The 26322-nt window shown below is 51.7% G+C and overlaps 8 protein-coding genes across 8 annotated transcripts; 6 read left to right on the forward strand and 2 right to left on the reverse strand.

The window, feature by feature from the left end:
• Positions 1 to 2071: 2071 nt before the first annotated feature.
• Positions 2072 to 2296, forward strand: AA0111_g5610 (hypothetical protein; the record flags this gene model as incomplete). The annotated part of the gene is made up of 1 exon (XM_028651742.1): positions 2072 to 2296. One exon carries the CDS (start codon positions 2072 to 2074, stop codon positions 2294 to 2296), a length of 225 nt encoding a protein of 74 aa, XP_028506977.1.
• A 1158-nt stretch (positions 2297 to 3454) lies between these two features.
• AA0111_g5611 (hypothetical protein) lies at positions 3455 to 5910 on the reverse strand (the record flags this gene model as incomplete). Its single annotated transcript, XM_028651743.1, has 2 exons — positions 3455 to 5575; positions 5620 to 5910. 2 exons carry the CDS (start codon positions 5908 to 5910, stop codon positions 3455 to 3457), a joined length of 2412 nt encoding a protein of 803 aa, XP_028506978.1.
• Positions 5911 to 6127: 217 nt separating this feature from the next.
• Positions 6128 to 6935, forward strand: AA0111_g5612 (hypothetical protein; the record flags this gene model as incomplete). Its single annotated transcript, XM_028651744.1, has 5 exons — positions 6128 to 6314; positions 6372 to 6498; positions 6552 to 6593; positions 6640 to 6685; positions 6738 to 6935. The coding sequence occupies 5 exons, from the start codon at positions 6128 to 6130 to the stop codon at positions 6933 to 6935; spliced, it is 600 nt and encodes a 199-aa protein (XP_028506979.1).
• A 340-nt stretch (positions 6936 to 7275) lies between these two features.
• Positions 7276 to 10779, forward strand: AA0111_g5613 (Nuclear export mediator factor; the record flags this gene model as incomplete). Its single annotated transcript, XM_028651745.1, has 3 exons — positions 7276 to 7308; positions 7361 to 7429; positions 7489 to 10779. The coding sequence occupies 3 exons, from the start codon at positions 7276 to 7278 to the stop codon at positions 10777 to 10779; spliced, it is 3393 nt and encodes a 1130-aa protein (XP_028506980.1).
• A 1127-nt stretch (positions 10780 to 11906) lies between these two features.
• Positions 11907 to 12864, forward strand: AA0111_g5614 (hypothetical protein; the record flags this gene model as incomplete). The annotated part of the gene is made up of 4 exons (XM_028651746.1): positions 11907 to 12204; positions 12264 to 12419; positions 12485 to 12655; positions 12770 to 12864. 4 exons carry the CDS (start codon positions 11907 to 11909, stop codon positions 12862 to 12864), a joined length of 720 nt encoding a protein of 239 aa, XP_028506973.1.
• An 88-nt stretch (positions 12865 to 12952) lies between these two features.
• On the reverse strand, positions 12953 to 13912 carry AA0111_g5615 (hypothetical protein; the record flags this gene model as incomplete). The annotated part of the gene is made up of 3 exons (XM_028651747.1): positions 12953 to 13750; positions 13809 to 13823; positions 13877 to 13912. 3 exons carry the CDS (start codon positions 13910 to 13912, stop codon positions 12953 to 12955), a joined length of 849 nt encoding a protein of 282 aa, XP_028506974.1.
• Positions 13913 to 15713: 1801 nt separating this feature from the next.
• AA0111_g5616 (hypothetical protein) lies at positions 15714 to 18155 on the forward strand (the record flags this gene model as incomplete). The annotated part of the gene is made up of 2 exons (XM_028651748.1): positions 15714 to 17747; positions 17811 to 18155. 2 exons carry the CDS (start codon positions 15714 to 15716, stop codon positions 18153 to 18155), a joined length of 2379 nt encoding a protein of 792 aa, XP_028506975.1.
• A 4726-nt stretch (positions 18156 to 22881) lies between these two features.
• AA0111_g5617 (hypothetical protein) lies at positions 22882 to 24456 on the forward strand (the record flags this gene model as incomplete). Its single annotated transcript, XM_028651749.1, has 1 exon — positions 22882 to 24456. The coding sequence occupies one exon, from the start codon at positions 22882 to 22884 to the stop codon at positions 24454 to 24456; it is 1575 nt and encodes a 524-aa protein (XP_028506976.1).
• Positions 24457 to 26322: the final 1866 nt, after the last annotated feature.

Here is a 26322-nt window from a genome sequence, read left to right on the forward strand (position 1 = left end):
AGTAGTCGACCGGTAACAGAATTCGTTCGCTATCTTCAAGGACAACATGGAATTATCGTTCGGATGGCGCGGAGGTGAAGAGTTTTGCTGCCTGCGTCGCGCATCGAGATCTGATCGCGACCGGCATAATGCTGTAACAAGTGTGTTTGCGGCGCCGAACGCTTCGATCTGCGCTTGCTCGACGATGGCGAGAACAACTTGGATCAGCCACGCCAGAGCGGCCAAAACGCAGGGCGGAAGGAGGTCTGAGATGTCACTCTTCTGCCGTAATTTCAACCGGTAGAAAAGGGGCGGAACGATGACAGCAACGTCAGTAATGCCTTGGCCGTGACACAGGTCGGCTCGAGCGCCCTTCCAGCAGTGTTCTCGAAGCCTTATTGCAGGAAGTGTCATTCCAACCTGGGCAAACGTCGCAGGAACTATTCCCGTGTCGCAACCCAACGCGGGTTGCCTATCCGGGTTTGTCCGCACTGCAAGGTGTACGAGTCGATGACAGGCAGTGTAAAAAGCCGTTGCAAAAGTGATGCGGCGGTACCTGGATGGGCATCAAGGGAGTAGCACGAATGCTGATGATCAAGGTGGAGCTAACTTCTTAGGCAAAGTTCCAGACGCGTCGTCTTCCTTTTTTGAGTGGGCAAATCCCAGCCTGCTGGTATCCGGGGAATGCAGCCCGGAGCTCCACTTACCCCATCTTGCTCTGCCGCAAGCCTCGCGTGGGATATGCATACCTATGCACATCGGAGAAGCGGTCAGAGAATTGACTTGGTCGGTCCGGCTTCTATGATGCCTTGCTTGCGACAGCCACCCAAAGGACACTGTGGTGTCTTGCTCGCCCACGTCATCCGCTTGTCGGCTTCTACCCGCGGACCGCCGCGGTGTACTGTACTGTATTGGTTTGCTTCTTCGGGCCGTCTGCGATAGGTATCATCCTTTCTCACGAGCAGGCTTCTGGTAGAGAGGATGCGTGGGACGCTGCGGAAGGGCCTGACGGGCTTGTGCGCCTTGTTTGTCGCATGCATCCTCGCTTCGAGAAAACCATCTCAGACACGTCAATGATGACAGGACGCCCCAGAACAGCCTTGATTCTGCGACCCTGGAACAGGATCAGGGCGTGGGGTGGACTTTGCACCTTCCAGGTGCAACGATGGTCGCGCAACAAGGAGTTGCAACCGTCCGCTTCCCCGTGTGGCCGCGCGCATTTGATTGCTGGTTATACTTTTGCTTTTAGCTCAAAACGTATGGCCCTTCCGAGATTCCGTTACAACCCTGGTTAATGATGCGAGTCAGGGTTATCTCTTCGGCGGTGAATAGCGATCGTATCGGTACTCTGCACTTGTACTGTGGTATAAGAGAAGCGCCCCCTTCGACGCGGTATCGCCATTTACCACGCATCGCAAAGTACGACCTAGCTCTACGCTCAATACTTATTCCTTACACACGTCCTCATCTACTTGACATTCAAAAACCACTTCTACCTTGAGCCTTTTTGTTTTCTTCAAACATACCATTTGCACTGAAGCATACCTCGGTCCAGCTTACACACAAGCCTCTCGCAATACCACACTTGTGTAACACGCCTCGCTCGTTGGCACCCACATCCCAAAAGTAAGTCAGCCCCTTACGCAACCTTCTTCCCCATACCCGAGCGCATCAAGTCCGGGGTTCCGCCAATTCTGGTAGCCCTGTATGCCAACGCACGACCGCACCTAAGCCCTGTTCCGACAACCCCAGCGCATTCTTCCTTGATATTAAATCTGACTCACCCCTTCCCTAGACACACACTTCAGCCTTGTTACCGAGTCAGCCCGAGTTTTAGTTGTTGTCAAAGTCCGAGACAGCACATCACATATCTTCCGCACCTTTCCCCGAGAATCAGAATTGCCCTGCATCGCACCAGCGCATCAATAACTCCGGCCCGTACAATCTTTTCGGCTTCCGTTGCAACTACTTAGTCAACTACCCCGGACACTCTCCACCTTTTCAGATAGTCTCCTCGTATCTACGAGACTCACCGTCAACTACGTATCAAGTACGCACTGTCAAGTACAATCACCACACACAAACCATCAAGATGCCCGCCTCCGCAGCCTCCGCTTTTAACCCTCGTCAGCGTCTCTCCATCTTCACCAACTCAACACTTGGCCACGATGTCAGCGCAGCATTCAAAGCATCCTCGGGCTTGACCTCGCGCTCCTCAGACGCCAACGAAACCCCAGCTCCACCACCATCGCCAGTCGACTTCTGCTTTCCCATCACACCAGCCGACAGCCGGAGGGGTAGCTCTGGCTCGAACTAAGAACGCCTTCTCTTCTCGTTACTTTGTTTGCACTTAGCGGGTTTGGTTACTTGATGTGGCGTTGGAGATTTTCAGGGTTGTACATTGTCATGGCTTCTTGCTTTGCGCGTTGACCGCTGCGTGCCTCCATTCTTCACTTCTTGACATCATTGTCTTATTTTTATTTTTTGGCTTCGTATTCCCCGTCAACTTTGAGTTGACTTGACTGTATTACATTTTTTGGATTTAGATTTGGAATTTTTTTTTGGGCAGACGGCTTTATGGCCGCGAGGCTTGCAATGTCCTGGTATTCGGTAATGAGATATGCATCAACCACTCATCTTCATACTTACACATCTGCTCATTCTGCAAGTGGTGAAACTGCCTATGACGGTGATTAAACAACTCCACGTGGTCTCCACACCGCGACTTTGGTTAAGCGTACTAACTCCACTCACCACACTGAGTACCTCCACGCTATCATGTACTTACATCCCACTCCCACGTCATCAGCCAACATAGTCCGGTCAGCGAACATGACTCAAAAGTTGGCCTAGTCTGCCGTGATCCAAACATAAACCCAATGTCATACGGCCGCACAACCATCCTCGGACCAAATGTTCCTTCGGATACCGAGCGGAAAAATCCGCCGGTGGAAACGTTCCGAGAAAGGTGAGGCGACATGAGGTGAGACGCAGTGTGCGAATGCTGGATCCACGGTGCAGTAAGATGATTATTCCTTTACGTCTCGGTTGTCCTTGTATCCGATGAAAGAAAGAATGCAACGTAATGAGACTTGAGTGATGATGAGTAAACGTCAGACCAACATGGAAATAGTTGCGATAGGAGACTTTCGGCACAATTCTCGGCGGCATGATCTGCTGCCATCAATATGTACGAAGTGGATAGCGATGTGTCTTGTCTTCAAGATCTAGTAGAGGGTACTGGATAATGTATAGATACACATATAATTACGGATGATCTCCTATACGGACAAGAGAAATCTAGTCACGGTGTATGCAGACTTCCAGCTCAAGGCAAACACTTACACCTTACAGATGTCTACTTAAACGATCAATGATTATGTTTGAAGAACAAATCGCTTTTGAAAGGTCGGATTATGTCTCTTTCACTGGGGTCCAGACTATCCTCAGCAGCACCGCCCTCTTCGAGTATTTCCTAGGCCTTCCTGTCTGGTACCTTTACCTGACGTATCAAACTAGCAGGGGCGTCATGATACGACTCCAGGCCAACATACTTTCTGATCTTTTGCGCTCCCTTTTCGCCCGCTACGGCGGTCTCTCCCTCATCTTTGGCAATGTGTTTAGTGATTTTCATCTTGTAAAGGTCGTCTGAGGCAACGTTTCTGAACATTTTCAAGTCTTCGCGGCGACTCGCTCTGAGCTCTTTTATTATCATGCTCAGATCGGTGCGAGATCGCGGTGTCGAGGCTTCTTTACGCAAACGCAAAAGTTCTGGGGTGCCTTTTAGCGGGGTGCCAGCCTTGATGGCGGTGTCAACGGCATAATGAAGATCAGACTCGTAGTCGGCAGCTGTGTCCATCATTTCGTGGACGGTGACCCAATTCTGAAATCGGAGGTCATCCAGGGGTATGCCGGTAGGACTCACTGCGGGCTGAACAGGTGAATCAGGTGTGGCTGGTGGTGGAGGCGGTTGATGTGGATCAGTAGTGAGCTCGTTGTATACCGATCGTAGATCCTCTTCACGACCCAGAGAAGGGTGTTGGGGATCCAAATGCATGTATAGTGGGGATGCATGGAGATTGAGTGGTTGTCCGGACATGACAACGGTTTCAATGTCCTTCATCTGAGTCTTGAGTGCATCCAGCTCCGTTGTCAATTCCTTGACGCTCATGTATTGGTATCTGTGGTTGAGTGCGGACGTCTCTGGCATGTCGATTTGTTGAATGATGTGGCGCTCAGTGTTGTTGTCGATGGCATACGGCAACTTCAAAAGCTGACTTCGGAAGTAATCACTATGATCGGCTCGTCTACATGCCTTGGTGAAAGTAATCCAATCTTCAAATGGTATCTGTGCACTGTTCGCCTCTGCATCTGACACAACAAGCAACCAATACTGCTCAAGTAACTTTTTGTCCTTGAGTAACCCGGCCGATGTTATGATCGTTCGTCTCTCGATAGGCCCAAGCTCAAAACCTGCCGCTTCAATGTCTTGAAGGGTGGCACTCAGTAGACTTGGAAGGCGTAGTTTACCCGATATCGAGATGAGAGCCTGTAATGATCGAAGCTCGGGCGGCATGCCAGCTTGAATCAAATCCGACATAATCTCATGTGCTGTAACTGCCAGGATGTCGCGCATTTCTGCTGCTTCTCCAACATAATCTTCGCCACCCATGGGTTCTGGTAGTAACAGTTCAAAAGCACGGAGGAATGAACCGACGTGAATGCCTTCGAGAGTTTCCCCAGCCTCCAGGTAGCCATACATGGCGTTCGCAATGGCTCGGAGCAGCATGACACGATCAGCCATAGATTGTGACGCTCCCATGGCAGCTCGCAGCTTGGTAATGAGCGCAGTAACGTGAGTTGGCCTCATAGCGACACCAGCACGGCAAGCTAGCATAAAGGCCGTGTATCCTTCAGATATAGGCCTCTCGGTCATGAAGAGCTCAAAATAGCGGGGTGGGGTCTGTGTGGGATAGATACGGAGTGCAGTGTCCAGCGCCAGATAAGCCCGTTTCCAATCACGAGCCAGTATGCGAGCGGTGAGTATGCCCTGGAGAAGGAGAGTAGGAATACCGGAGATTGTAGTAAGCTGGGTGCGGTCGGGCACGATGGCGTCAGGCGAGAGATGATACTCAGCAAAGGTGCCTGGGAAGCGCTTCAGTCCGTCGTTGTACAGATCCTCCAACAACGGCAGTGGCTTGAGTCTTCCATATGCCATGAGTTCGATTGCAGCGCCATAGACAGCCTGCGACACGTAGCGCTCGTCTTGTTGGACCAGCCATTCCCAGAGTGCATACCCCTCATCGAAGCGCTTGGCGTCCTTGTAGATACCGAACAGATGGACGAATGCGAAGGGGTGCGGCTCGACTGTTCCTTGACGTAGATGGCTCACCAACTGCTGGACGAAAGGAAAGAGTTCGTCTCGCTTGCTCGGACTGTGCTCGTTGCGTATGCGCACGTGAAGGACTTGGGTGATGCGTCGCGTGTCGTAGCTATTCAAGACTTTTGCCGCGAGTAGCGTGGGGTAGAGTTCCATGACAAGCTGGACATTTCGGACATCGCAGGCTTCTCGGAACTTCTTGACTAGGCGGACTGTCTGGTGTTGTGAGCACAGTCCGTGGAAGAGATGGTCGGTCTTACTTCATATTCTTCCGGGTCCAGACGAGGAGAACGAAGAGGAAAAGGCTTCAATTTTCCCTTTTTGGGATCAATCTTTCTGATGAGTCCTTTGCCTTCCTTGGGGCCTGTCTTTCCCGCACTGCCTTTCCCCTCCCTTGCCGTTGCGTACGTCGCCCTCTGAGGGCGTGCAGATGGCGGGCATTGTGCCAATGTCACAGCAGCGGGTGCCGCAGTGCGAAGAAGACGAGGCGCAAGAAACGGGGCCGATGGACAGACCAGGGAAGCGAGTGAGGTTCGCGATACTTTGTGCATATTCGCGGTGTACTGACTTGGACGGATGTTATGCGCCCGCCCATGGTCGTCGCATCTTCTCAAAAGTTCAGACGACGCGCTAAAGCCCAGGGCGCACGACCTCCGTGATTGGCCGCTTCTCCGCAAGCAGACACCTATCAACCAAAACCCCCCACCGCGTCGACACCAGAGCTGACCCCATTGACGCCTGCATAGACGATTATACACGTGCTCCACCATGTCGCGCCCTCTTTCCCTCTTCAGCGTCCAGGCGATCCTGGTCCTCGCCATCGACGACGGCTCCCGCATCCTCACCAAGTACTACTCGAACCCACACCCGCCGGCCGGGCACCAGAATGACTACCCTGGCCAGATTGCATACAAGACGGTCAAGGACCAGAAGGCTTTTGAAAAGGGACTGTTGGGTGTGTAGACCGTTTCCGTGTAAAGCTACCCGCCCATTCGTCTGACACGTTGCACAGAGAAGACGGCCAAGCAGACGACAGACATTATATTGTATGACGGCAAGGTCATTGTCTTCAAGATGGAGTCGGACGTGATGCTCTATGTGGTTGGAAGCGCCGAAGAGAACGAGGTTCTGCTATACAGGTACGGCCGCAGCGCAGCCTGGGGTACTCGACCTCGAGCTAACACATGTCTAGTGTCGTCCTGGCATTGAGAGACTCGCTCAACATCCTCCTAAAGTAAGTTTGTCACGCACGGCTCGCCAACTCGTCTAATGCATAGCAGAAATTCGGTCGACAAGCGCACCGTCATCGAGAACTACGACCTTGTGGTATGTACCCACCGTCGCAACTTTCCTAGCTTGCTTTGACTAACACGCGCAGTCACTCGCTGTTGACGAGCTCGTAGACGACGGTATTATCCTCGAAACGGACCCGGTCATTGTTGCCTCGCGCGTCAGCAAGCCCCCAGCTCAAGACATGACCTCGATGAAGAACATCGACCTCTCGGAACAAGGATTCCTGAACGCATGGGAGTTTGGCAAGAGACAGCTTGCGGAGAGGATACGGCAGGGTCTCTAAGCGCATTCTGTTTGCTGGGCATGGCGTTGTTGGAGTTTGGGATAAGATGCATCTGGCATTGCGACTGGTATGGCCCGGGACGCGGCGCATGGTAGAGTTGGTAGCGCGCTGCACAAGATAAAGATCCGATGAATATATCCTGCTTCTACTGACGCCTTCAACAGACGCCTGTCATGTCTGCTACGTACGTGTGAACAAGGCGGTTAGTAAGCGTTAGGCCAGGAACCACGTCCATTTTCCATGACCCTTGCAATCACGCTACTTGCGCACCTTCGTCATCGCCGCAGCCCACCAACAGTCGCCAACCCCACTAACCACAGACTCTGCACACGACATCACCATGAAGCAGAGGTTTTCCAGCTTGGACGTCAAGGTGGGTAACTTCATGCTGTCGGCCAAATGACAACTTGCTAACAATTGAACAGGTCATAGCCCATGAGCTATCCGCAAAACTCACCTCGTTGCGAGTCACCAACGTCTATGACCTAAGCTCTGTATGCATCCAACTACTTACTATCCATGCAGCCTAGCCTTCTTACTGACACTCAAACAGAGAATCTTCCTCATCAAATTCCACAAGCCCGACCACCGCGAACAGCTACTTATCGATTCTGGCTTTCGCTGCCACTTGACCGAATATGCGCGAACTACAGCCGCCGCGCCTTCCAGCTTTGTCGCAAAGCTGCGCAAATACCTGAAAACAAGGCGGATCACCTCAATCAGCCAGATTGGTACCGACCGCATTCTCGAGTTCCAATTCTCCGATGGCTTATACAGGCTGTACTTGGAGTTCTACGCTGGCGGCAACATCGTGCTGACAGATGCCGACTTGAACGTCTTGTCTCTTTTGCGCAACGTAGACGAAGGCGAGGAACATGAGAGACTGAGGGTCGGTCTAAAGTACAACTTGACCCTACGGCAGAACTACGGCGGTGCCCCGGAGCTTACAAAGGAACGCGTGCGCCAAGGGTTGCAGAAGGCGGTTGATAAACAACAGGATCAGCCTGCAGCGACAGGGAAAAAGGCGAAAAAAGCAGGCAAGGACTCTTTGAGGAAGGCGCTGGCCGTTTCCATTACCGAATGTCCTCCTTTGCTAGTAGACCATGCGCTGCATATCGCAAACTTCGATTCGACTCTCAAGCCTGAGGAGGTACTCGCTGATGACAATCTCCTAGGCAGTCTCGTAGAGATCCTACAGAATGCAAGGAACATCACCGACGAGGTCTCGACGCCAGATCAGATCAAGGGCTACATTCTAGCCAAGCCAAACCCATCCGCATCTACGGCCGATGACGAGGCTTCTGAGAAGTCCAAACTTCTCTACGACGATTTCCATCCCTTCCGTCCGCACCAATTTGAAAACTCCGACTATACATTCTTGGAGTTTGATGGTTTCAACAAGGCGGTAGACGAGTTTTTCTCCTCGATAGAAGGACAAAAGCTCGAGTCCAAGTTGACAGAACGCGAACAACAGGCCAAGAAGAAGCTAGAGAAGGCACGCAAGGAGCATGAAGATCGAATCGGTGGATTGCAGCAAGTGCAAGATCTCAACTTCCGGAAGGCAGAGGCGATATTGGCAAACGTGCATCGTGTTACCGAGGCTACCGAGGCTGTCAACGGATTGATCAGACAAGGCATGGATTGGGTCGATATTGCGCGCTTGATTGAGCGTGAGCAAAACTCTGGAAATGCGGTCGCGCAACTCATCAAGTTACCGCTCAAGTTGCACGAGAACACTGTCACGCTGCTACTCGACGAGACTAACTGGGAGGAGGGTCAAGACGATGAAGACGAGGGTAACGAGACAAGCTCTGTCAGTGAGGATACAGAAGACGAGGATGATAAGCCTAAGAAAAAGGCTCCTACCCCGGCCGTGTCCACTCGGCCTCAACTGGCTATCGATATCGACCTAGCTCTGAGTGCATGGGCGAACTCGACCGAATACTTTGATCAGAAGAAGACAGCTGCCGACAAAGAAGATCGCACCCTGCAAGCATCGACCAGAGCGTTGAAGAGCCATGAGAAGAAAGTTGCAGAGGACCTGAAGAAGGGTTTGAAACAAGAGAAAGAGGTACTAAGACCAGTGCGCAAGCAGCAGTGGTTCGAGAAATACATATACTTCATCTCTTCGGATGGCTACTTGGTCCTCGGAGGAAAGGATGCTCAGCAGAACGAAATTATCTACCGACGCTTCTTACGAAAAGGAGATGTATACGTTCATGCCGATATCAAAGGAGCGATGCCAATGATCATCAAGAACAAGCCAGATACTCCAGATGCCCCCATCCCTCCTTCGACACTATCGCAAGCCGGCAACCTCTGCATTTGTACATCTGATGCATGGGACTCAAAGGCTGTCATGTCAGCTTGGTGGGTTCGTAGCGATCAGGTCAGCAAGACTGGACAGACGGGCGAGTTCCTCCCGGCCGGTATGTTCAACGTCAAGGGCAAGAAGGAATTCCTACCACCAGCTCAGCTGGTCGTAGGTCTTGCTGTCATGTTCGAGATCAGCGATTCCAGCAAGGCCAACCACCACAAACATCGCGTGCAAGAGACAGCAGTTTCTGCCGCGGAGATGGTCGATGAGCCCGCGAATGATTCGAAAGCTGCAGACGCGTCCAAGACTGACAACAGTGATGACGAGGATGACTTTCCAGACGCAAAGATTAACTCAGATTCGGAAGACGACTTCCCTGATGCAAAGATGGAACAGACTGAAGAGAGCGACGCTGAATCTGAAGCCGCAGCGCCTAGGAGCAATCCTCTCCAGTCTAGGACTGCAGATGCGAGAGACGACTCAGACGAGGAAGATGAGCTAGCCACCGCCAAGGATGGCGACGAGTATGCCATGTCTGGCGGCAAGAATGGTTCTGCTGTGAATAAAGAACCCCAAGAAGACGCAGGCTCGGTAGCAGATACCGAACAGACTGTGAAATCTACTGGAAAGCGACAACTATCTGCACGAGAACGTCGCCTAGCAAGGAAAGGTCAACTCCAAGACTTACCCCAAGTTCCGTCTGACGCTGGGCCTACAGCTGACGGTGCTGGCCAAGAAGAGGATTCTTCAGATGAAGAAGGCAACGCAAAGAGCCCTCCGAGGGCACCCGGTACCGTAACAACGCAGAGTACGAAACCAAAGAATGCTCCCTTGCCCCGAGGCAAACGTGCGAAAGCAAAGAAGCAGGCCGCAAAGTACGCTGCACAGGACGAGGAGGACCGTGAGTTAGCAATGCGTCTCTTGGGTTCCAAGTCTGGGCAGCAGGCTGCGGAGGCTGCCGCTCAAGAAAAGCGTCAGAAAGAAGAGCAGGCGCTGGCTGACAAGCAACGCCGTCGAGACCAACATTTACGTGCGCAAGCCGCAGGCAAGGCTGCCGAAGAAGCTCGTCTACGCGCCTTGGAGAACGCCGAAGAAGACGACGAGGGCGATGAAGTCCTCAAGACGAACTTGCAGAACCTCGACGCATTCACAGGCCGACCATTACCAAATGACGAATTGCTCACCGCCATTCCCGTATGTGCTCCCTGGTCTGCTCTTTCCACCTACAAATACAAAGCCAAGATCCAGCCTGGCTCCACCAAACGAGGTAAAGCCGTCAAAGAGGTCCTCTCTATCTGGGATCATGCCGGAAAGGACGCGAAGATAATCGACAAGAACAGTCAGGACGTCGAGCGTATCTGGCCCAAGGAGATTGAGCTGATCCGAGGGTGGAAAGAGACAGAGGTCGTGGGCGTCGTGCCTGTTAGCAAGGTACGAGTCATGATTGCTGGTGGCCGCCGGGGTGCCGATATCGCGAAGGGAAAGAAGAAGAGTGCGAGAGGCGGCAGAGGCTCGAAGAAGAAGTAGAGGTCGGACGTGGAGCTTTTAGATGGGGCTGGAAATCGTCGTGGTATCATGAAATTTTGCTGGAGACTTGAAACTATTTTCGACATCCAGGCCACATCATCTGCTATACAGTCGACGAATCGAACCACAGTCTGTTGAATTTCACTATATCCATCTTTTTCTGCCGAGACTGGTATACTTATCAGTAATACCTAGTTCGAGCATACCATCCCATCACCGCTCAGTAGAACTCACGATGGTCATCTCGCATTAGGCTAGCACCACTAGTCCCTGCATATGACAATCAAGTGACGCCATGATATCGTGCTAAGTAATCTGAACCAAGCTATGTCAATACCATCGAAAGCATTGTACGGATCGACATGCGGGGTTACCGCTTATACTTCTGACGTAAATACAATCCATATCCAATTCGCTACACCAGTCATTCACTCTTACCAAACAAGCGCAGTAACAAAATATCACACGATGTCCTCTGAAATCAAACCTTTCGACTCCAATATCTCCCAAACAGAAGTCGATCGCCTCTTTCGCAAGCTAGCCGATACAAGATTGCCTACCCAACCCATTGTACCTGATGCCGGCGAAGACTATGGACCATCACTCGAGTGGGTACAGACATTGTACAATCACTGGCTCAACAAGTTTGATTGGGGGAGAGCGCAAAAGCAGATTAATGCGTGGAACCATTTTACGACTGAGATCGAGGGGTTAAAGATACATTTTATACATCAGAAGGCGGAGAGAAGGGATGCGGTGCCGTTGTTGTTGGTTCATGGGTGGCCAGGAACATGGTTTGAGTATGTCATTACTTCCCCCCTTTAATTACTGGTCATACTGCAGATTTTATCTCATGGTATTGTCTTTGAGGATACTTGAGAGATCTGTCCTGTGGACTAATAAGAAGAGTGTAGGTTCCAGAACGTAATGCAACCCCTTTTGAATCCTGAAAACGATACACAACCAGCTTTCGATCTTGTTGTCCCGTCGCTACCAGGGTATTGCTGGTCGCAAGGTCCACCGAGGGGCCATACCTTGCAGGATACTGCGAGGTTGTTCGATGAGTTGATGAAGAGACTTGGTGTACGTTTTCCTCACTGTCTATACCATCCAACCGCACTCCTACTATGAGTTCTTCCATTGACAAACACCACCTCCAACAGTACACGTCTTACGCCGCCCAAGCCGGAGACTGGGGTCACTGGGTCGTCCGCGAACTTGGCTCTGGTCGGTATCCCAACTGCAAAGCAGTGCACACGAACATGTGTCCTGGCGCACCTCCAGAAGGCACTAGCCTAACGGAGAAAGAAAAGAAGGGGATAGCGAGAGCGGAATGGTTTCTAGGGAAGCCGCTAAATGAGACGCATATGGGGTATGCGATTGAGATGAGAACACGACCGCAGACTATTGGCGTGGCCTTCAACGGTACGCCACAGAGACCATGGTATTTGAGTAATCGCAAGCTAACATAAGAAACACGACAGATAATCCTGTCGGAATCATGATGTTCTTTGGTGAAAAATACAATGAACTTGCTGATCCAAGTTTAGGCACAGCGACACTCGTTAACGAGCAGTGGCTACATGATCTTTGCACGACGCTTTCGCTGTATTTCTTCACGCCGCCAAGTGTCATGACGAGTACGTTTATCTTCTTTTCTGCTTTCTTCTTCGCCACATGCGCCGTGCTAACAAGCATACCACAGGTATGTTATCCTATTACAACAATGTGCGCCACGAAATGTACACCAAATTCGACGCCAAAGAAGAAAACCTGATCCGCGTGCCTCTGGGCGTGAGCACGTTCCCCTACGATGCTTTTCCTGCGCCTAAGAGTGGTGTCGAGACTACATGTACGGATCTGAAGTTTTTCAGAGGTATGTCATGTGTGCGATCGGGATCCCCAACGTGTTTCGTGTGGAATCAAATGAAATGGGATGAGATTGGCTGAGGGATGATGGAAAGGTGGGATATGCTAACGGGCTTTCCAGATCATGACCATGGAGGACATTTTGCCTGCATGGAGTGTCCGGAGGAGATGGTGAGGGATATGAGAGAATTTTTCGGAAAACGGTACAAGGTCTGAAATTGGAATGTAATGAACAGTACGATGTGGTGAGCAGTCTGATCGTACCTTATCAACGCCTTTCGCTGAACTTACCCCATTCATAACCTCACTTATAAGTCGTAGGGGCAAAGTCAACACCCAACTCTTTAATCGTATCCAAACAATGGCCCAGCAAGACCTTCGCATTCGTTCTCTTCTGCAATCCCTTGATCATCTGATGACTCCGAACCCACGCATCGTGATCTCTTGCTAACCAGCCTTGTGGTATACTGTCCTGAAAGTTCTCCTTGACGTGATACTGATCGCTCGTGAAGATCCAGGTCCCGCTTTCCTTCAAATTCACCTGCATGATCGTTAGTCCGGGTGTGTGTCCAGGTGCATGGTGCAAGTTGATGCCGGGAGCAATCTCATAGTATGCGCCATGGAAGGGAACCCAGTTGATATCGAAAGTAAGGTAATGAGGGAGGTAAACGCCAAGATCAGTCTTGGTAGCGACACTATAGAAGGCGTGTTTGAGTTCGAGCTCATGAACGTAAACAGGTATGTTTTTGCCTCTAAAATGGTCTAGGCCGCCAGAATGATCGAGGTGTAAGTGCCCTATGATGACCATCTTTACGTCTTCAATCTTGTGGCCAGTCAAGGCGATTTGTTCGTCAAGGTTCATAGACTTGTCGTAGTCGACTCGTGAGAAGACGTCTTGAACGTGTGCACCCGCGAGATTGGGGTAGTCTTCTCCACCGCCAGTTTCATATAGAATGAGGCCTTCAGTCGGATGTTCGATAAGGATACCGAGCATGACAAGTCTGCGGCGCTTGTTTACAGGATTGGGGTTAGATAGCGAGGAGGCGTTTGCTGCACGGATGAACCAGCCATCATCACATTCGAGTATACCAAGATGGAGGATCTGATGACAGTAGTGTTAGGGTGAGTGTAGTTGGTAAGGATGCCGCCAAGAGTCATACCCAAAGTTTAGTTCCCTGGATGTGGTCATTAGTTATGTTCTCTGTCCCAAGAAGCTTTAGTCGCATACCACAGGAGCCTGATTGATCAAATCTAAGGATGCCATCACGGGTAGCCCTTTGTCCAGACACGTCCAGCTGAGGCATTCACTCCAGGCTTATGTGCTCTCGTGCCAATGTTTTTTTCTACACAAGGTTTGCTGACTGCCAGTCGTGTGACGCTTGTCGCGTGTTCCCCGCAGTTAGATATGGACACATAGCCACACACTGACGACACGCTGAAAAGCGATGAGGGGTAGCTACTTGCACGCCCCACGATTCACGATTCTAGAGTGGGGCTTCTTTTGCGGCACCAGTTATCCGTTGGATAAATCTGGAAGTGAGAATGGACTTGGTTGGTCGAAGTTGAGAACGATATGTTCGTATTAGAGCCAGGCTACGATGACCGATGCAGACGAGTGATATCGTAACGCGACCAACAGGACCGCCCACTGCTTACATTAGTCGAAAAAAAGCGTTATCAGTCTGAGTTAGTCATCCAGATGGCGATGGCACAATTTAACCCAGCATCAGCATCAGTGTAGGCATGTGTGCTTGCATCGAGCCTGACGGTTGAGTGAGAAGGGCTTTACGGAGATATTCAGGGTGAAACAGGATTCTCTTCGATTTCTGATGGTCTTTCTGCATGTCTTGATCGTCAGGAATCAGACCCAGCAGAGGTTTGCTGCAATATGCGAACATAAGCGAGGTGTAGCCAGAAGTAAAACCCGCATATTGGCAGGTTTTGTATGAATTCTATCTTAGCTACGAGGCTCTCCAAACCTCCGCGAAAAACGCTCATTGCTCTCTGGGCTCAGTACGACTGCTCAATTCAACATGATATGTGTATACCTGGCGAAATACTTTGTGCTTTCTCTTGTTTCGACCAGAAGACGTACTGTTGGGGTACGAATATGCGCAGCATTTTGTGAGACTGGTACACTGGCCGAGCGTACTGGTGAGGGCTTGAGTGGCAGTATGCAAGGGAGGGAAACTAGAGAGCACCTTCCTCTTAAGGCGACCATAACGAGACAGCCCTTGGTGTGTTGGGCTAGAGTACAGATTGCGTGGACATCAGCGTGGTAAGCACGAGAACGCTGTGATTGCCTGTGCCACCCGAATAAAGGGCGTGTTGTCTATCCAGCTCTTGCTCTGTTTGAGTCTGCGTCGTATGACAACTGATACGATAGCAGCCCAGCTAGAATATGACGTTGGGATTTGTTAGTCGGCGTCCGCTTTGAGGAGCCATGACCGGAAAGTTTATTGACGCGTGGAACAGCGATCGTCGCCGGGGGTTTGGCTTTTGTGGGGTGTCGCGACGCTTCAGCGGGGCATATTGAGCGTGATTGCAGGAACAGAGGTGTCTACGCATCATGTCCCCAGAAAGCACGCAGAGTGCAAAACCCAAGAGGTGTGAGGGCGCGATGCGGTGAGGGACAAAGAAATATGGGATGTCGTGGTTGAGGCAAGTACGGGCCGGTCAAGTGAGCAGGCGTCACCCTTCTACCGAGCGCGTTGAGCATCTGGGCAATCTCCGGCCGGCAACAAGTCTGGAGAAGGCATGCGACCCACGACCCGATTGATAGCGACGCCCCTTTTCCCCAGTCAAGTCAAGCCATGCCGGGATCTTTTTTGATCCCATAGTCGTCGCATAGGCCTTTGCTTTTCAATTGCACCATTTGTCCATAGCATTGACGTTGTTACTCTGTGCAAACATAGCCCGGCATACCTTCGTCGCTGCACTTTGGAAATCAGAGTCGCAGGTTGCCGTCTCGCCCACACCCTTTCATTTCCCTTCATTTCGCTTTGCCAGCCGCTATTCTCTCCAGGGACCGACTCTATGACCAGGACCTGCCTGCGCCTCACATGATGAGAGATGAGGCTGGAAACTCCGCTGGTCACGCCGCGGTGGAGACGTCCGAGGCCTCGAATCAGTTGTCGCCGGTTCCCTCGAATGCACACAGCATCTCGTCGACCAAGGGCCCCGCATCACGATCGTGGCTCACCAATGTCCGCCGACCACGCACTTCACCCGGGCCTCGAGCTTTCTCCCTGAAGCGGACGCTACTGAACGAGGACGACGACCGCAGAGATTCGGCCTTAGCACCCTCCAATGGCACTACCACCAACGAACCGCCCTCACCTACTAGCCTGCGCAAGACGCCGAGTCTGCCTGCCATTGTAGTGCAGGATGAACGCTCCTCAGGTCCCAAGGGCCATGCGTCACAACGACGTTGCTCACTAGACGATGCCACATGCGAGCAAGAGGCCGAGTTCCCTGGCCTAGACACGTACATTCCTACAGGCAGCTTCGACGACTTCTCTTCGGACGCGCAGATATCTTTCTCCAAGCGAGGCAGCATGATGTTGGGTGGCAAGAAGGTAAACAGGCGAAGCAAACAAATGGATCTCCTTGTGGAAGCCGCGCCCGCACCAAGCACACCACCGCGACAAAAGGAGCAGGCGCAGCCAAATGAATCACCCAAGCAGGACCCTTCACCCTCACCCACACCCGCGACGAAGCACCTCTCACCGCGATCCACCTCACGTTACTCGACCCGCGCACGATCAACGAACCACCGAGTACTATCAGCCGATGAGATGACACTGTCGCGCAAAGTTCGCTGCATGTACATGCATGGCAACGAGAGTGCTGTCAACTGGGATACACCCGAGGAGGAGACAAGCAGTGTTCAGAACAGCTACCTGGGGAGCAGCGCTGTTACCAACACCCCAGCTAATGGTTCGTCGGTGCTCGTGGAAGGCAACGAGGACACAAGTTCACTCATAAGCTCACGACACGGGAGTGTGATAGTCAAAGAACCTACAGAGGCAGCCGGTGGACTCGAGGACTGGGCGGATCTTGACGGTGGAGAGGTCGACCGATACGGTTTTATCATACCTAAAAAGACAAAGTCGAAATCCGACGCCGACGGCCCAGACGGACCCGACGTGCCCCGCATGCAGCGAGTCACTACAACACTACAACTGCTGTCTGAAGAGCCTAGACGACGGCGTCTAGGGCGCAGCGCATCGAGAGCTCGCTCTACTCGTTCTGTAGACCCACGCTCAGGCTCACCTAAGCGGCGGCTTTCTGGCAAATCTTCAAGACCCGCCAGATCGATTTTCTCAGGTCGCACTTCAGATACGCACAGCAGTCACAGGCCCCTGCGACACGCGACAAACAGGTTACCCCATAATCGGGACCGCAGGCTGAGGGACGAGGCGAGTGACATGCTCAAGCTACCGCCCGGTCTAGCCGAGGTTGCGGAACAGCAAGAAGGAGGAAGGGCTGCACAGGCGATGAGAGCAAAGGAAATCGAGCGCAACGAAAAATGGCGTAAGATGGCCAAGGTTGTCAAAGCGGGGGCAGATAAGGGGGGCATGCTGTTTGAATTCGATACCAAAGACCCCAAGGTCATCTCTCGCACATGGAAGGGCATACCTGATCGCTGGAGGGCGACTGCGTGGTACTCGTTCCTTGCTGCGAGTGCCAAAGCCGACGCAAATAGTCCAACAGAAGAGGAGCTCATCGAAAGCTTTTACGAACTCCAGCTGGAGAGCTCTGCAGAGGATGTGCAGATTGATGTTGATGTACCTCGCACTATCAACCGGCATATCATGTTCCGGCGGCGGTACCGTGGAGGCCAGCGACTTCTATTCCGCGTACTGCATGCGATGTCACTGTACTTGCCTGAAACTGGCTACGTCCAAGGCATGGCTGCACTAACCGCAACGCTTCTTTGCTATTACGAAGAGGACCGAGCTTTCGTCATGCTAGTGCGATTGTGGCAGCTTCGAGGCATGGAAAGACTCTATGAAGCTGGTTTCGAAGGACTCATGGAGGCTCTAGATGACTTTGAGCTGAACTGGCTGTGCGGAGGTGATGTCGCAAAGAAGCTAGTAAGTCACTACTACTGGAGAGGCTGACGCCTTGGTATATGTGCTAATCAAACTCTTTTGTAGATTGATCTTGGCATTAGCTCGACCGCGTACGGTACCCGGTGGTACCTGACGCTGTTCAACTATTCGTTACCTTTCCCCGCTCAGCTACGCGTCTGGGACGTGTTCATGCTACTGGGCGACAAGTCTCATTCCAACTCGCCGACGTCCAAGTTCAGTGGAGACATGGATGTGTTACATGCTACATCGGCTGCGCTTATTGATGCGACGAGAGAGATCTTGCTGGACTCAGACTTCGAGAACGCGATGAAGGTGTTGACCTCTTGGATCCCTATTAAAGACGAAGAGTTGTTGATGCGCGTGGCGAAGGCTGAATACAAGATGCGGAAGAAGCGAGCCAATGCTTAAGGTAGGCTGGCGCTCCGGAATCCTGGAACTTGACACCGACCTGGCGGAAGCGCGCGATCTTGCAAGCGGGCGCGTTGCAAGTTGGAGTTTGGTACACCACCAAACACGGCATCACATCCAACCGAACATCTCTTCTTCCATACCATTTCCAGCAGCCAACGGTCGATCTTTTCCAGATGGGTGGCTTGCGATGGTGTTCCATCGGTCGCATGGCTATAACGTGGCTGGCACGTTTCCCAAGATTTGCGGCATCATGAATTTTGTTTTGTTTTTCCAGGCCATACCACCTACGCTTTCCAGGTTTTACCCGCGACACATCACTTCCTATTTACACTTTAGGCGTTTCTTAGTGGTGCAACGTGGATGACACCACCATCATCATAGTATGAGGAATGCCTGACTCGCCCACGTTTGGGCCACGTTTCTGCCAGGCATGCTTCGGGAGAGCATCCTTTGACCTGATGGTTGGGTTGTGTGCCGTGGTGGCACCTTTTCTTTTGTTACTTCTGAGGATAGCCTCAAACGTCGGCGCATGCATGGAATGCCTCTTCATCAAGATACCTCTTGCTTCCTTTTTCTTGTCTGCATTTTCACCGGTCGAACGATTTAGGGAATATCGTCATCACATATATCCAGCATAATTCTGACTAAATGTAGTAATATAATAGTTAATCTCCCACAAGCATGGAAATTATCAGGCTAGTGACCAAATCGAAGAACATGTTCTCGAATATCAGAAGCTTCTGGAAGAGTAAGAGATTTGCAAACAATAATAACGCTTTCGTGCAAGATCAGCATGGCATCACTCATTTGTGACCAAGTATAAGTGATCATCGCTTCTTTGGCGGGTGACAACAGACAGCCGGCGGACGGACTGCGGCGACGGGTAACAGGGAGTATTGCTGGGTCGGATTGTGGCTCCACGTACGGGAAGGGAGAGAAACTAGGAAGGTGGACGGACGATCTTCCAAAGACGCGGGAACCTCTACAATAACAAACCAAGCAAGATTCAAAACTCGCAGGTGTAGCGGAGCACGTGATAAGTCTTTTCATATGGAAACTTAATAATTTTGGTAGACATCCCTCTTTCTAAATCGATTACAAAAGACCGAAGCCACACGGGTAGAGGAAAAGTGAGGCAGAGGTGCTGTATTCGGGCAATAACTCCAACCGACGCACAGCCTAATGGGTGGAAGAATACACGATCAACACCCGTGCTGGATGAGAATGTATTGCCCAAGAGCGAGTGTGTGTATGCTGTGCCGGTAAAAATAGCCATGTGCACCGGGTAGAGTTGCGATGGCTCCCGATGAGGAAGTCACAGATGCCGATTTGGGTGGCGAACCATCGCTACCTCCTGCCTCAACTAGTATATTCGCCTCCCCACTACGCGTACACTTTGCCTCCCTCAACTACCGTCTTGTCACAAGTGGGCAACTGCCTCGACTATCTGCTTCCGTCCTGAGTTACAGTCGGCTACTCCGAACGGGAGGACAGCGTGTCGCGTCTTCGCTTTGCAGGTGCAAGAGCCGGTTTGATCAACGACGCTGATCTGTGGTCTGATTTTCTAAATGTGAAGCGAAGATCAGCAACATGTTCGCTCGATCTAGAAATCGACCATGTGTAGGTTGACACACCCTTCCCGCGACTACGCCACTTACTCCAGTCAACTTAGGAAAGGCAAGCGATGGCAAGGTGCAAGTTTTATCGGAGGTTTACACCGTGAAAGACTAGCCGGTGGGTAGGCATTCACATCTTGGTACACTAATCGGCTGACTAGCGACGGGTCCAATAGGCTACACAACGGAGACGACAGATCGTCCACGGTATTGCAGCTTACGTGCGTCTTGTGCAGTTTTCAGCGACTACCCGCCTGGCTCTGTCTTGTTGGCCGCAAGGCATTGCGATCATAGGGACTACTACACCGGCTCCTCTTGTCCACTGACTACTGCTGCAGGAGTGCGTTAGCAGCAGCTTCGCGGCTAGCCCTCACTCCGACTCTCCGATAATGGCATCAGGCCACGATCCAGCAAAGCTAATGCCCGAACTTGAGTTGAACTGCATATGCTACTTCTGCTTTTATTCATCCCTACTGCAAGCCCCATCATTTCCACGATCGGAGACGCTTGGCTCTTCTTGCACAGCAGGAACAACATGCTTTGCCAGTGCATCGTTAGTTTAAGCCGCCATGCTAAGTCCCAACGTTTATCGGCCATCCCCAAGAATGTGCATGTCCTTTTGGATAGTCAACACATGCCTCAACGTTGACTACTCCGACGTGGTTTAGCTGGAATCCTGGTATGTGGAGAGGAGGCTATACAGAATGGGTATCAAAAGCCATCCCTACACCCGGACCGTTGCCAGACCTTTTCTGCGTATCGCTTGAGGCACACATTGTCATCGGTTTCGCATACGCACCTTTACGACGTGCTGTCCAGAAGAAGCAGAACCGTTATGACAACATGATTACTGAACCCATTCCTACTCCTACATTACCAGTTCGGCAGTTTCAAGTCGAGAAATTGTCGAATTTGTCAAGACAACAGAGCTTTTTCTCCACAACCGTATCTCGTGCCCCAGAAGGACGACGCGTTGTCAACAGCAATTTCGCCATGGTATCCCCATTTCGACTGCTGTTATGATGCTAAGCAGCTCAAAATGAATTTGATTGGGCCTAAGGACTAGCCAGCCGGGGCCGGAAATCATACTCAAAGATCCTTCGTACAGATCTGGTGCGCCGCGAGTTTCACGTAGATCCGCTGCATGAGCAGGATAGGTATAGCTTACGCGCCGACACGGAAATTTACGTTTCTAGTCGATCGTTCGAGCCAGCGCCAGGCGCTCGGGCATTGCGCAACGCCGCGTCTGTTAACCCGTCCCTTCCCAAGGATGGCTTGCGAGCTGTCATCTGCGTTGACATTACGGGCTATGGTGGGAACGCACCGTCAGTGCTGGCGTGTCGCTAATTGCACAAGCATACACACGGAGGGCGGCGCGCACGCGAGGATCAACACATTGGCTGCCTCTACGCGCATCTCCAGCACCCTCGGAGTGACACTCTCCCGGGTCTTCAAGGTTGCGTCGGCTCGATGATCGTTCCTCTTATCGATTGAGCATGCTGTCTGTCACGCTATGTAGATCCGGAGGGGTCCCCAAGGCTGACAAGTTGAAGACGGTCCCTTGCTCCGTGCCACCATTGTGCTTTTCATCAAAGCACCCTCAGCCGTTGACGCTATGACGGCATGTGTATACTTGTTCGGACATTACACTAAACTCGGAACAGGTTCTGCAACAGGGCCACAGGCTACATTTCCACCAATTCCAAGGTTTCGTCATGAAGCACGGCGGCTCTTAGAACACGAAAATCTCATTTCACGTTTCCACTTCGGGATATTACATGGCTGAGGTCTGACGATGGTGACGACCCTTCATTTCCTATCATGCGACCTGGACGAGCTAGGTTGAGCCAGTTCACAATCCGGGCAGCGGTAATCTTGCGCTCGCTTCCTCCCGGACGTTTGACCCTGCTGGCTGGTGTTAGCGCACGGCTCAGAATCCCAGGCCACGCCATCCAGTCCACATGCCTTGAGCCTCGCGTTCAGCCACAGGCACAGATACCATGAACCCAGCAGCGATGGTGGTCCAGAGCAGAGCTGCACAACTAATTACCGAATGCGTGCCTGATGCCATTTTACCTAGTCGAGGCATTGTAATCCAATTTGCGGTCATCAGCTGCGGCCTTACAACAGCAACATGCGAGCGGTCCAGTACGACCAGAATGATGCCGAAGTCTTCGGGCTCATTCGTTGTCATTGTACAGCACAAGCCGGTAGCACCTGGTGTGTCTGAGCTTCACTTTGTCTGCTCTACAACATACGGAGGCCATGGGTTGATCGAGGCCAATGTGGAAGTATCCGCGACGCCAACTCTTTATGTCTAGCTTCAGGCCAATGTATTATCAAACTACCGTCGCTGCTTTCAAGCTGAACTTGCTTGGCTGGCAAACGGGACGTAAGTAGTTTTGCGGCAAATGCCAGCGCCACAAGTGGGAACCGCTACCAGAGTTTGCATCAGCCGGAGTCCTTCTCCAGGCGCGTCACATGGTGGGACTACAAGAACGCGCACTACCATTTCTAACAACATTGCACTTGCTGACAACCATCCCGTTTCATGCATACCCCTGCAAAGGTCCCCTCCCACCTTCGCCTGTCGAACGCCACATATCGCCCGTCATTGACGTACGGCCTGCCGTTTGCTCGTGCTACTCTCAAGCCTTTGCGGCCGTCACCCTCGTCGGTTGGTCCAATCCCAGTCGGCCCTCTTCCCTTCTCGTACACCATTCCCCACCGTTGCCCATTTTCACTTGCCTCTCTCCAATCTGGACTTGATCGACCACGCCGGCCCACGCGAGCTTCTACGGGGCTTGATCTTCGTTGCATGCAGCTTCGCCTGTTACTCTTCCTGTGCTCTTTGTCGCCCTGCTTTGGCCGCGAATCAAATCGAGGCTACTTTGCCAGGGACATATTAAGCCTAGGCCCTAAGGCAACGGCTACGATTCCATCCCGGGCCATTTGTGGATGGTGGTCCCGGTAAAACGTACTCTGGTGAATAAGTATGTACACTGTTCCTTCTCCTTCCGGACCTACGAGTTTTGGCGCCACCCAACGACTCATTTCAATGTTGAATTGCTCCTACCACATCTACCACACCGGCTCCACCTTCCTCCATGTTGCTCACACTCTCTAACCCGGTCAAGTCCGATTTCGAATTCAAACCCCATGCCTACTCACCAGCCTTCTCTTCTTCTTCCACGGCTGCTCGATACTCAAATAGGCATCATCGTGGGCTATCCCCACCTGCACAGGAAGTCAACTCCTCTCACAACATGGGCACACCTCACCGAGGACTTCCTCCTCCTTCGGCGATGACGCTACCAGATCCGGCTCGAGGACCTCCATCGATGTCGTCGTCATTAGGCCAGTTACCTCCAGCACCTTCACAATGGCAAGGTGCCGAAGATGGAATGAAGAATTGGCTAGCGGCGAAGGCCGAAGAAGAAAGACGCAAGCAAGAGGAGGAAAAGACACGACAAGAAACGTTGCGACTGGAGCAACGCAAGGTCGAACAGTCTATGCTTCGAGAATCTATGCAGGGAGGAGTACCGCCTCACCTAGTACCAATAATCTTTGCTGGCATCGGAGGAGGCAACCTTGCAAACATCAGTGCAGAGTGGATACAGCAGTATACTACTCAAGTTCAAGCTGCTCACCAACAAGCGCAGGCTCAGGCTCAGGCACAACTTTCTCCAGATCTTCGAAGGGACCCACGATTAATTGGACAGCAACAACCAGCAGTGTATGCTGGTCAGGCGCAACCTCCAACAACGATATTGCCTCCGACGTCAGTCCTACCCGGTCAGCCTCTACAGACACAAATTCAGCATGCTCCACTCTCTACCAGTGCTTACACTGGTGGACAAACATCACCGCGCTCAAGAGGCGCACAAGCTGGTCTTGGTGGTCCTGCCGCAACAGCCCAACGCTCATTACCTCAGTCACAATTGCCCAGGTTGACTACCAACGAGATGACTGTTCAGCAACCTCCTGCGGCCCCAGCAGGTGTGCAGCAACTGCAGCAGACACAAACACAACAACAAGAGCAGTCCTCCCCTTCGATATATTTTCATCATTGGGTACCACCATCATCGTCTTCGGAACAAAAGAGTGCAAGTGGAAACCCGCCAGCTACGCCATCAGGTAAATACAAAACTTCGCCTGTTCACCAGTCACGGCAACGTGCTGCGTCGCATGCGTCTGACCTAGAATACACCAGCTCCCCAAAGAAGCGCAAGGCTCAAGGCCCTCACCCCCCTCCACCGCCGCCTACATCGGCGCCTGGATCCTACACATCGCCGTCCTTCTCGCACATATCGTCGTCATCAACATCGACACCTGGACGAAGAGGACATGCACGAAACCGATCAGATGCATCCACACGAGCGGCGGAGGGCTCCAGTGGTTCACTAAGCCGGCGAGGCACCGTTTCTGGCCTTGCGCATGAGACAATTCTGCGACAAGGCGACATCGCAGAAGAAGCAAGAGATGCAGATGATAAGGCAAAATCCAAATCTGATCAGACATATGGAACATCACCTCAACGAGATGGCACCCGAGGCCACGGTCAACAGAACTACGCGCCAACATCAACATCTGCTCAACCTGAAACACCAAAATACACAACACATCAGCAATGGGATCGAGGATATACGTCATCTCCCAAGAGAGAATCTGGTGACCATTAGATTGGGACGTCGTTTCAGCATCGCAACCGTTCGAATTCGGATTGGTTGTTATTGTGATCGCTATCGGTCCTTCGATAAGCTCGCTTCCAATTGCAATTCGTCCGAGCGAACGCGAACGCGAGGAAGGAAGAAGTTGGCATGGCAATCGGGCATCAAGAACCTGCTTGCTGACAGAAGGTCAAAAAAGGTGCGATTATTTACAACAGATCCGCAAGCGAAATGAGACAAAGAACATCGAGACTTCCAGACCTCCAAATTCCGGCCTTTCCACTTCATCTCAAAATCTTAGTGCACGGACCCGCAACCCCACCCAAGGAACGTCTTCCCTCATCTCATGAAATTACATCGCAATGTCGCGTTTCCACAGCTGCACATACACACATACGCATTTCGACCCAGTGTTTATTTGCTGGTAGTAGGATCTAGATTGCTCCCAAGACGACATCAGATTTGCTGCTAGTATTGCGGACACGGAGTTTATTTCCGGATCCCGCCGTCTACCCCTTTGAGAAAGGCCCCGATCTACTTTCCAGCCTGCATATCTGGGCCTTTTCCTTTTTGCAATCGAACATGCTGGTTATATCTGGCGTTTTATCGCGGCGCATCGACACCCAGTCGAGTCTTAGTATGACTTCAACATTTTTCTTGTTGGCATACCGCAGCTAGGTTGTGCTATCAGACGGCGGCTGTTCTGCATATTCCGCTTCCCCGCCTGCCGGCTGCATCATCTTCCATGCAGCTTGGTGCCTTTGTCAGCGGCAGTATTGCCGCATCCCGGTTGCTGTTCTGCGCTTGCGAACCCCGCACGTTGCGAAGAATGCGATACTTGTATACATTGGATACATCTCGCAACGGCTGCAGCGTCGGCACTATCCCCGTTGTCGCTGCTCGTTCGCCTTGTCGCGTGGCTCACTTTACGATTTCGGTTGTTGTTGTTGTTGCTATACTTAACCAGTTGCATCAAGTTCTTTTCTTGGCTACGGCCTATAACGATGCTCGTTAAGCGCCGACTTGACTTGCATAACTCGATTTGAACGGCTGGATCCGAACACTTCATCCTTTCCTGTACTATACCCGGTGTTCTTTTCGATATGGGCTTCGGTGTAAGCTTCCTGTTGCAAACAACTTTAGACTTGTTCTTCCTAGTCGGGCACTGGAGGCCCGTGTTACGTCCGGCATTCTGGCCGAACTTTTCTTGTCAAGTACACTATCGAATCGGTTACCATTCATGGTATCAGGCATATCAGGTACCTTCCGACACCGCATCAATACCGCATCGCAGGACGAGGACACATCCCTGAGACGTTCTCAACGGCAGCATATATGTTCGCAGACATCAAGGTTCACTTTCCTTTGTTCAGTACTATCACCACGAAGCGTCCCATTGGGCTTCTCTGTTGGCTATCAGATTGTGCACATATACCCCTGTTCCCCATTTTTAGGTGGGCACTCTTTCGGCATCTCACTCGGCTTTACATTCGGTATCCCCTGGCTCGCCTGATGGTAGTCAGTTTAGTTTTCTCTTCTTAGACATGTACATACTTTTGGGGTGGCGACTTTGCATTATGGAGAATCTGCGGTTCGGGCAAGGATGAAGGAGGTTAGATGGCAGGGATTAGATGCAAGCAAGTAGGTAGCGTTCGCGGCAACGCCGTTGCATGGCCGTTGTGTATACCAAAGATCGGCATGAGATATTTTTGTCGGATAGTCACAACCCCGTGTTTAGTGCCCTTGGCAGTTGATCACTTACGTCTTTCCCTATCCAGTAATAACCTGACTCTAGCAGATATTACCCATTCGAATGACATGTCACATACATCAGTCTTATTTTCTTTTCCTGCATCTTGTATCTCTGGGTTAGCTGTG

The sequence above is a fragment of the Alternaria arborescens genome, assembly GCF_004154835.1.
Source record: "Alternaria arborescens strain FERA 675 chromosome Unknown contig_11, whole genome shotgun sequence".
Classification (NCBI taxonomy): domain Eukaryota; kingdom Fungi; phylum Ascomycota; class Dothideomycetes; order Pleosporales; family Pleosporaceae; genus Alternaria; species Alternaria arborescens.